Below are 10,268 nucleotides of genomic sequence, written 5' to 3' on the forward strand. Positions count from 1 at the left end.
TTTGGTGTGAGAGGGTTATTTGTTGGTCTCTCCCTATCCAAGATTAATATAAAATTAATTTGACTGTTCTAAGCTTCAAAATCACAAGGTTGTGCTTGGTTTTGTTATCAGAAATCATTTAGGTGATGTAATGCTTGCGGGTGCTAATTCTATTGACTCGTCATATGTATTTTATTTTACAAGCGAAGGCTTGGGATCTTAAAGAAAGTATTAAAACGGCCCGTAATCTCAATATTGATAATATCATTTTTTGAGGGAAATAATATTACATTCATTAATGCTATGAACAATATTTGGAAACCTCCTTGGATCATTTACTCTGTAATTTGTGATGCAGGTAAGATGTGGCAAGGTTTCGACAGGTTAATTTCTTGCAATGTTTTAGGGAAGCAAATCAGCGGGCTAATTTCATGGTGCGCAAGAGTCGTGAAGCTTCTCTATTTGTTATTGTTTTTTCCGCGTTTGTGCCCACTTTTTCCTTATCATCCGAAGGAATGTTTAATGTTGGCCTCCCAATTAGGTCTAGTTCTTATTCTTTCTCCTTGTAAAAAAATTATATTTAATCCAAGCATGTTGCATGCCATAAGTAAATCACCACTACCATTAAGGCTCCATTCGGTTGGGCGTAAAACATTTTCAGTTTAAAATATTTTTCATGGAAACAATTTACAATGGAAAACACAATTCAAAAATCATTTTTCCGTTATTTGGTTCCATGTATGAAAAATGATGAAAAGAAAGGAAAATGAAAAAGAAAGGAAGAACATAGGGAGAGGAGTGTAAGGGAAAGATAAGCATAATGAAGGAAAATAGTTTTCCCTTCTTTTTGAAAGGAAAATGGATTTTCATCATTGGAAGAACAATTTAACTCATAGGAAAAATAGTTTTACACTCTTTTGCAAATCAAACAATAAAAAATTTAAAATAGAGAAAAAAAGTTTTTCCAAATAAAGTTTTATGCCCTACCAAACGAAGTCTAAAAGAAAATAATACACAACGTTTTCAGCTTATATCTAATTTAGTCACCTAGGAATTGTACGTCAATACTACATGAAATTTAAAATCACTCAATATTTGGCTTCTTACCCAGCACTTTCTTACAAAAATACATAATTAATCTCACACCAAATTAAAACAAAAAAAAAAAAACCACCACACCCCTACAAAATCTCATTTTTATTGCAATTTATATTTCCTTCACATGAAGAAATTGATATCGAAATCATAACCAATAATGTGATTGGATAAGCACTTCAAGCATATACTTGAGGGTTGGACACGAGATGCTCTTCCACAGCCTTAAACATCTTTTGGACTCCTCCTTTTGCACTTTGAATCTCCTCTTCATTCATCAAATTATCTCCCTTCATGTGATAGTGGGCGACCATCTTGTAGTGAGTTCCAGCACCAGAAGCCTCATATATATTCTCATATACAGCACACTCCAACGTATCAGGAAATATATCTCCTTCAATGCTAGTATACTTACTGTAGAAGTTACTAGAATCAATCTCATCCACTCTTGTTTTTACATATCTGTATGGAGCCTCTGTCAAATTTAACATCATAGTTTTATCATCATGATAATTCACAATCATAAATATTGCATGATCGACGTATAAAAATATATGTACGTAGTTGCTAGTTGGTATACACGACCTTTATTTTTCAGATGTAACTAAATAACTTGATAGACGCTAATAGATCATAGTGTAATACTACTACTAATAATAAATTATTTATATACCATTTTGCAGATGTAGCTAAAGAACTTTGTAAACACTAATAGATCCTAATCTGATACTACTACTACTGCTAATAATAATAATAATAATAATAATAATAATAATAATAATAATAATAATAATAATAATAATAATAATAATAATAATAATAATAATAATAAAAATAATAATAATAATATAATATAATAATAATAATAATAATAATATAATAATAATATAATAATAATAATAATATAATAATAATAATATAATAATAATAATAAAATAATAATAATAATAATAATATATAATAATAATAATAATAATAATAATAATAATAATAATAATAATATAATAAAATAATAATAATAATAATAATAATAATAATAATAATAATAATAATAATAATAATAATAATATAATAATGATAATAATAATAATAATAATAATAATAATAATAATAATAAAAAATTCTATAAAATTTATATATAATATAGGAACGGGTATAACTGGCACACATGTCCAACAAAAAAAGACATGTTATATTAATATAGAAACCATAACAATAGTACTTTTTGTTATACCTGTTTTAATAAGTCTTGTCTAAATTCGCTTTACAATGACATCAGTGTAATATCATTTTTTTTGCCTAAAAAGGTTGACTTTTTCATTTAATGTAATTTTTTAACTTAACTTTCGTATAAGAGGTCGCCTGATAAAAGCCGGGGTTCACTTTAATAAAAAGTGTCTCCTTATCATCAGATAGTTATCGTCTTACCATAAATTATGGTAACACGATGAAATGAGAAATTGTATTCCTGTTTTTGTAATATACTTTGTTATAAGTTTACAACAACAACAATACATAAGAATAGTAATTGTTATTGTTATTGTTATTTGTTATTAGGAATATTGATATGCGGTTAGACAAGCATTACCATCACACCTATATCAAGAATACTTTATCGCTAAATTGTCAAATGATTTAGTTTTCCTCGAGAAAACGGCAAATGATTCTGTTAAAAAATGAAAAGTTAATTAGGTGAAAATGGTCTATGGAGAACACGTTTAATAAAAAAACTAATATGAACCCGGTGCAGACTAATTAGTGTGCACTCGATCCATATCACGTGAGTTTATGATAGTGTATATTGATATGATATAGTGTATGTTAAAATGATATGGTGCATATTAAAATGATATAGTGTATGTTACAGTGATATAGTGTATGTTAAAATGATATAGTGTATATTAAAATGATATAGTGTATGTTACAGCGATATAGTGTATGTCAAAGTGATATAGTGTATGTTATAATGATATAGTGTATGTTAAAATGATATAGTGTGTTAAAGTGATATAGTGTATGTTAAAGTGATATAGTGTATGTTACAATGATATAGTGTATGTTACAATGATATAGTGTATGTTAAAGTGATATAGTGTGTGTTCGTTAAAGTGATATAGGGTGTGTTAAAGTGATATAGTGTGTGTTAAAATGATATAGTGTATGTTAAAGTGATATAGTGTATGTTAAAAGTGATATAGTGTATGTTAAAGTGATATAGGGTGTGTTAAAGTGATATAGTGTATGTTATAATGATATAGTGTATGTTAAAATGATATAGTGTAAGTTAAAATGATATAACGGGTCACGTGCCTGGACCTGGTCCACACAATTTTAAGTGTGAACCGGGTCCACGCAAGTCGGATTGCACGTTTAATATATTACTCCCACCCTTCTAAAATATAGTTTCCGTTTCATTTTTTATGGTTAAATTTTTAAATATTTTACCAATATTCTCATTGATATGTAGTATATACACAAAAATACTAATGTTGAATTTTGTTAGATTCATCTCAACGTGTAATTCTACAATATTTTTTTTATAATTTTTTTAAAAACACTGATGTTAAAAATATGTGTTATAGACCGTAAAAATACAATAAATAGATAAATCTTTGGGAGTTAAGCATAAAAGAGGGTACTAAAATTTTGCAAAAAATTGCAGTTTACTCACCCAAGTTGTAATTCGCTCACTCAAAATACAAATCTGTTAAATTTTTAGGTAATTTCAAATAAAATTAATAAAAAAGGTTCATTTGACACTGAAAACGAGAATAACAATCTTTCTCTCTCTTCCTCATGAAACCAGATTCACCACCTTCCATCCTCTACTCCACCTCCTGTCATTCACCACTTTCCTAAATCACCAAAACAAAATGGAACCCAAAACCCACCATTGATGTTGCACAAAAGTAAAACAACATGAAATCACCAAGATATGAGACACCCAGAAAGGTAGTACCAAATGTGTGAGCAACTTGGTGTATAAATTAGATTAAAAGGTAACAATTAAAACCCATTTCTCAAATTTTCCCATTTAACCTTTTTCTTCACTTTTTTTTTCAATTTTCTCAATTCGATTTTCTTGTTTTTTGTTGTTGAAGATTATTTGTTTTTGAAAATGATATATGGGGTTGGATTTTGATTTTCCTGGATTTTGGGTTTAATTTAGGGGATTTTGGTTCGTTTTGGTGGTTGTGGGGGTTGGGATGCTCAATTTTTTTGTGCTTTTCTTAGATCTGATGTTGGTGTTTTGGGGATGAGATGCTCGAATTCTAATGTTTTCGATTGGTTCTTATATCTGTTTTTGTAGTTTGGATTTAATTTTCTGGGAGGTTTTTATCTTTCGTCGGTGGTGGTAGGTGTGGTGGTAGGTGAACGGGCAATGGTGAAGGCGATTGATTGGTGGTGAAGGTGGTGGTGGGTGTGGTGGACGATGGTGAAAGTGGTGGTTGTGTGGTGGACGCTGGTGAAGGTGGTGGTGGGTGTGGTGGACTGTGGGAAAGATGGTGGTTGGTGTGGTGGATGGTAGGAAAGGTGGTGGTTGGTGTGGGTGGTGGGCTGGTGGCCTAGTGAGGGAAGGAGAAAGAAACACATAATATATCTTTTAGAAAGAGAAAAAAAAAATTCTGCAAAAATAATTTTTTATTATTATTTTATTAAAGTTAACCTGCAAGTAAAAATAATAGAATTTGGGTTTGGGTACTCAACTGTAACTTTAGCACTCGGGTAAGTAAAGTGCAACTTTGGACGTTGAGGAACCACTATTATGATTAAGTCATATTTTTGGACAGAAGGTACATTAGAAGAGAAAGTAATAATAAATTGTACGGATAACTAACCATCGGGGAAGCTGATAAGTTTGACACATCCAACAGTAGTAGAGTCACCTTCAACAAACTCGACAGATTTGACAAAGTGAGGCACAACCTTTGGCAAGAAGTTATGGCTGTCAATGGACAGAGCTTGGAATAACCGTGCCGGGGCAACCGGGCTGGTGAAGTCGGCCAATGTGCATGTAATCACACCCATTATTAATTTTGAGGATAAAACTAAAGGGCTTAATTTACTTGGAAGAATAGCTGGCTAATGGAGATAAAGTCGATGAAATAATATGAAAAGAATGAGAATCGGATTTAATATTTATTGATGGAGGGACTAGGCGAAAGTAAAGTTGGTAGTAACAAAGAAGCTGCATCGCGTTAAGTTTGGTCTGTGTTGGACTGCTGGAGCAGCCTTTACTGAATGGTTGAAAAACTTCTATATGGTCTTCTACTCTTCTAGGATCAACATGTTTGAAAAACTTCTATATTGTCTTCTATGTATAATGTATCAATTTTTGAAATGTGTACAGATATTTAAAAGACGTTAATAAATGAAAAATGGTGTTATGTGTCGCTTTTAAATTGTTTTACAACATATAATTCACATACAATTAATTTAAAAAAAAAATAAGAAAATGCATAGATTAAGATTTGATCTGATGACTGTAAAATTATATATTAAAGTATTATTCATTAAATCAAGTTATATTTGATGTTATCGTTTCAAAGTAGAATATTATAAATAAAAAAATATAATTATACGGGATATAATACTGACCTAAAAATAGTTTTTATAAAAGATAGGGCTCTCAGACAAGCTTTCCAATTAAGCATCTAAATAACGAGTTTAAATCTTTGATCACATAATTCTTGTAGCATTAATATGTCACTATATTTTATTGGTTGTCATTATGACTATGACTCACTATTTCAATAAAGTAACTAGATGTTAAAATCACATGAGAATGCTCCTTACACGAGAAATGAGAATGAAACTCAACCACACAATTGGATTAGAGTTACAAGTTACAATACTTGTTCATTAGAGTTATACCCTCCTAAACGATTTTGAGTCAAAAAAAAAATTTTGGATTTTTTTTCTTCTAATATTCTTTTTTTTGGAATTACATCACTAATTCGTAAAAGTTACAGCGCGTAAATTTTATTCTCATTTCTCATGTAAGTATGCATTCTCATGGGAACTCGTTTCTATATATTATCTCTATTATATACGCTAAGGGGAGAGCTATGGTGTCCCCCTATGAAATGTCTTTTTCATCCTTGGCTAAATATATACTTAATTGAATATTTAGATTTTGCACAATTATATCTTTTCCTAATTTAAAGATGGATCAAAATTCCAATAATAAACTAAAAAAGCATTAACAAAGTAACTTGATATAATGAGAAAAATAGTTACTCAATAAAAAAAAAATACGAATTAATTTGACTACAAAACTTTACGTCTAATTTTTTTTTCTGAATTTCTAAACACTTTATAAATTACATTAGTTTGTATAACAATAATTATAAATCACACTTATATAATTATATTTCGAAGAAATTTATTAAGAATAAATCCAAATAATCGATGCACGTATCGCGTGCATAGAAGACTATTATTATATAAGTGAAGAGGGGATCGGAGGAAAATGGTGTCCCCTTACAATATATCAGATATATCTTTAATGAATTTAAATTGCCAAATGTAAAATAGTATGTTCTTTTTCCTACTTACCATATATATTGAACAAGTTGACAATGAAATTAAATTTGAAATTTCAATTAAATAATAAACTAATTAAGGAGAATGATTTCCTCTTCTTAGATGTGAAAACTCTGAACAAAAAATAAATTAACAATATAAGTTGATTTACACAATTAGGAAAAAAAAACATAAATTTCATATCAATAATTGTACTTATAATATTATAAAACCTAAATATTGATTATTATTTAGTAATCTCAATTATATAAATCAAAGTCTTCCACTTTATTAATATCAACGATTGAATCAGTGAATGTGATACACGAATTCTTCCACTTTATTTGAGCACAAACTTTCTTTTGTTTTATATTTTCTTCTCTCAATACTATATTTAAATAATAATGAATAAATAACTAAGAAAACTAATGAAATATTTAATTCAGAAAAACATATTAGAATCTTAAAAGTAATTATTAATTTATGTTCGAACCAAAAAATGCTAGTATATTATATAATAAGGGGATTTAAAAAATATATAATATTAACTAATAAGAATAAGACACACACGTGATACAACAGTTATGAGATACAAAATGCGGACTCTTGAAAATGTGGTGGGAAGAGTAGCTGAGTAGGTGAAATAGAGTTGGTGGATGAACGAGTGTGAATGTGTCAAAAGAAATTTTCTAATCAAAGGAGGTCGTTGACTACTTGACTATCAATAGGATATCAATTATAAATTTTTGGTATGAAGTCTATTTGAATAATATGCTAGTGAAAATAACCCTTTAATTTCCCATTATTTTGAGGCGTTGAGAGGGCATAAAGGCGTGGCTAGATGTAAGTCCGTGTCCTTATGCTATGCCACAGACCACTTTCCAGTTAGCATATGGCTCCTGAGCAGTGAGTGGGTGGGTGGGTGGGTGAGTAAGAGTTTTAGGCAAAGGTAAGCGAATTAACTTATTTGATTTTCTTACTTGATGTTTGTTTGATCTATTCAATGATTCCCTTTACCCTACACTTACCTCCAAACTTCTCTACATCCATTTCTCATCCTACCTAAGGTTTCACTTACCCTTTGTTTGAAATATCATTGATCACCTCCTTGACCACTCCACGAGCGCTTGACTCAACCACTAATACCAACAACCATCAGCCCCGCCACCATAATCACCAGCACCGGCCCACACTAACCACAACACTAACCCCACGCCAACCACCTATTGAAGATCCCCCCACCCCTAAACACCCCCCCGGAAACCTACCAACACATCCATAAATCCACCCCCATTCTCGAAAAAACCTACCACGACACTCGACAATCGACCCTCGAAAACCAGCCATCATCCAGTTAAAGAACCAAACATGACCCATGAAAAAACAACCACCCCAACAAGTAGATATAAGAAATAGAGCAAAAAACTTCATCGATTGCCACCCAAAAGCCATCCCAGCCACAAATAAACACCACCACATCAGTAGTAAAGGAGAGAGAGTCTCAGCAATGAAAGAAGGGAAGGGGGTGTGGTAGTGACGCCGAAAGAAAGAGAAGGTGGTAGAGTGACGCCGAAAGAAGCATAAGGCGATGCAAAAAGGAGGTAGTGAAGGTGATAGTTGAGGTGGCACCGAATGAAGGGTGTGGTGGTGGCGGCAAGGTGATGTAATTTGGAAGTAAAAGTGTGGTGGTGGTGGTGGTGTTGGTGGTGGAGAGATGGTGATATATTAATATTTCCCTTAGATATCCTGAAATAAACAACATAGTAAATTTAAGGGTTGACTTTCCATTCTCCTTATCTTTCTTTCTTAAACCATTTTCCTTTCCCATTTGTGAACCAAACACCCAAGATTGTTTAAAGACATGCACCTATTTTCGAAGGAAAATACTGCTCTTTCGTATCATCATATTTGGATTAGTAGAAACATGGCCTACTAGGAAAGTAAGGTTATTGTACTACCTTTGTTTTTCAATCCACAAAGTTGAATTTTTACATTTACGAATGCAGAATTATGACCATTAATATCTTTAATTATATAGAAGTAAAAAAAAAATTTTAAAAAATGATATTTGAAAATTTTATATCATGACGAATATAACAAGATCTCACATGCATAAACGGATTATAAAAGGCGTATGGGGGCCTTGCCCCCCTTCTAATTTGTAAAAATTTAATGAAACAACTGAATAACATTATATTGTGACATAATGGTCAGCAAATAAAATTTAAAGCAATATTGGGAGATCCTACGTATATGGTTCGACTCTCCAACTTACATCAAGTTGGCGCTTTTAAAGTTTCCCTTTCATACGTGGGTTCCTTCTTTTAAATTAATGTTTTTATTTTGTCCAATATCTTTTGCTTCCTTCTTTTTTTACTGTGAAAAGTATTTTTTTTAAATTACTTCTCCTCCACCACAAGTACCACAAAAACTCCAAGAAACTCACTACACTTGCGATCCTGTTCTCTTTACTAACCCCCATTTATGAATTGTGGTGGTTTTGTAGTTGGTTAGTATCGTGGGGTGGGTCAATTTTTTGATGAGTGGAGGTGGTGGTTGTTTCATAGTTGGTTAGGGTGTTGGGGTGGGGTGATTATGGAGTGGGTGGGGGTGGTGGTGTTGCTAATGGTGGTGGTGGCGGCAATGGTGGAAAGCATGGTTGTTGCATTTGGTAGGGCGGTGGTGGTGATGGAGGAAGCACAATATTATAATTTCACATGCTAGTATCAGAGCAAAACGAACATTTTTTGCAAGATTCCATTAAGTGTTAGTGATTTCAATAAAATTTAGTTACCATGCGACATAATTCACTTAATAAGAACACATTTTAATATATTTGTATAGATTTATCGCTGTTTGTTGGATTTGACTTAATGTTCAATTTTGTGCCCTTTAAATTCGAATTTTATCATGTTCATTGAATTTGGCTTAATGTTAGCTATTTCATTATTTTGAGTTGCGTTTACTGTTTTAAAGGTCGCGTTTACTGTTTTTAAGGTGGTGGTTATTGGAGGTTCTGGTGGTGGTGATGATAGAGGGGCATAAATGGCAATGTTGAGAATTGAGACAAGAGAGGCAGTGATTGTGATAATATTTGGCAGTAGTTGGGTGGTTGTCTAAATTATTGAAGATGGGGAATTCAATCAGAATTATGAACATTAATATCATTAATTATATGAAAGTAAAAATTATAAAAATTGATATTTGAATAATTTATATCATGACGAATATAACAAGATATCACATGTAGATGCGGACTATAGAAGGGACGGATGGGGACCTTGCCACCTTATAATTTGTAAAAATTTAAAGAAACAACTGAATAACATTATACTGTGGCATAATGTTCAGCGAATAAAATTTAAAGCAAAATTAGGAGATCCTAGGCGACATATAGGGTTCGACTCTCCAACTTACATCAAATTGGCGCTTTTAAAGTTTCCCTTTTCATACTTGGATTCCTCCTTTTAAATTAATGGTTTTTTCTTTAGTTTGTCCAAATCTTTTGCTTCCATCTTATTTAATTTAAAAAGTATATTTTTTATTAATTATTTTTGTTTTCTTTTGCTTCATTTCTTATCTTTCTCCAGTCGTAATCAACACTCCTTTTTCTTTATTCAAAATACATTCCTAACATTATTGTATACCTTATATTAAAAAAATAAAAT

At 31.2% G+C, this 10,268-nt stretch overlaps 1 protein-coding gene and 1 long non-coding RNA gene across 2 annotated transcripts; one reads left to right on the forward strand and one right to left on the reverse strand.

Moving 5' to 3' along the window:
• Positions 1–903: 903 nt before the first annotated feature.
• On the reverse strand, positions 904–5,301 carry LOC104899160 (major strawberry allergen Fra a 1-3). The gene is made up of 2 exons (XM_010686300.4): positions 4,914–5,301; positions 904–1,549 (listed from the first exon to the last, which is right to left on the reverse strand). Exons 1-2 carry the CDS (start codon positions 5,101–5,103, stop codon positions 1,254–1,256), a joined length of 486 nt encoding a protein of 161 aa, XP_010684602.1. The 5' UTR covers positions 5,104–5,301; the 3' UTR covers positions 904–1,253.
• LOC125499539 (uncharacterized) lies at positions 3,821–4,740 on the forward strand. Its single transcript, XR_007276435.2, has 2 exons — positions 3,821–4,073; positions 4,385–4,740. It is a non-coding gene; the product is annotated as an uncharacterized LOC125499539 (long non-coding RNA).
• Positions 5,302–10,268: the final 4,967 nt, after the last annotated feature.

Source organism: Beta vulgaris, chromosome 7, assembly GCF_026745355.1.
Source record: "Beta vulgaris subsp. vulgaris cultivar EL10 chromosome 7, EL10.2, whole genome shotgun sequence".
In the NCBI taxonomy this organism is placed as follows: Eukaryota; Viridiplantae; Streptophyta; class Magnoliopsida; order Caryophyllales; family Amaranthaceae; genus Beta; species Beta vulgaris.

Excerpts from the sequence above, each read along its gene's own strand:
- LOC104899160 (XM_010686300.4), bottom strand. The coding sequence starts at position 5,103 with ATGGGTGTGATTACATGCACATTGGCCGACTTCACCAGCCCGGTTGCC. Across the intron at positions 1,550-4,913 it reads ACTTATCAGCTTCCCCGATG|AGGCTCCATACAGATATGTA; the intron begins GTTAGTTATCCG and ends TAAATTTGACAG.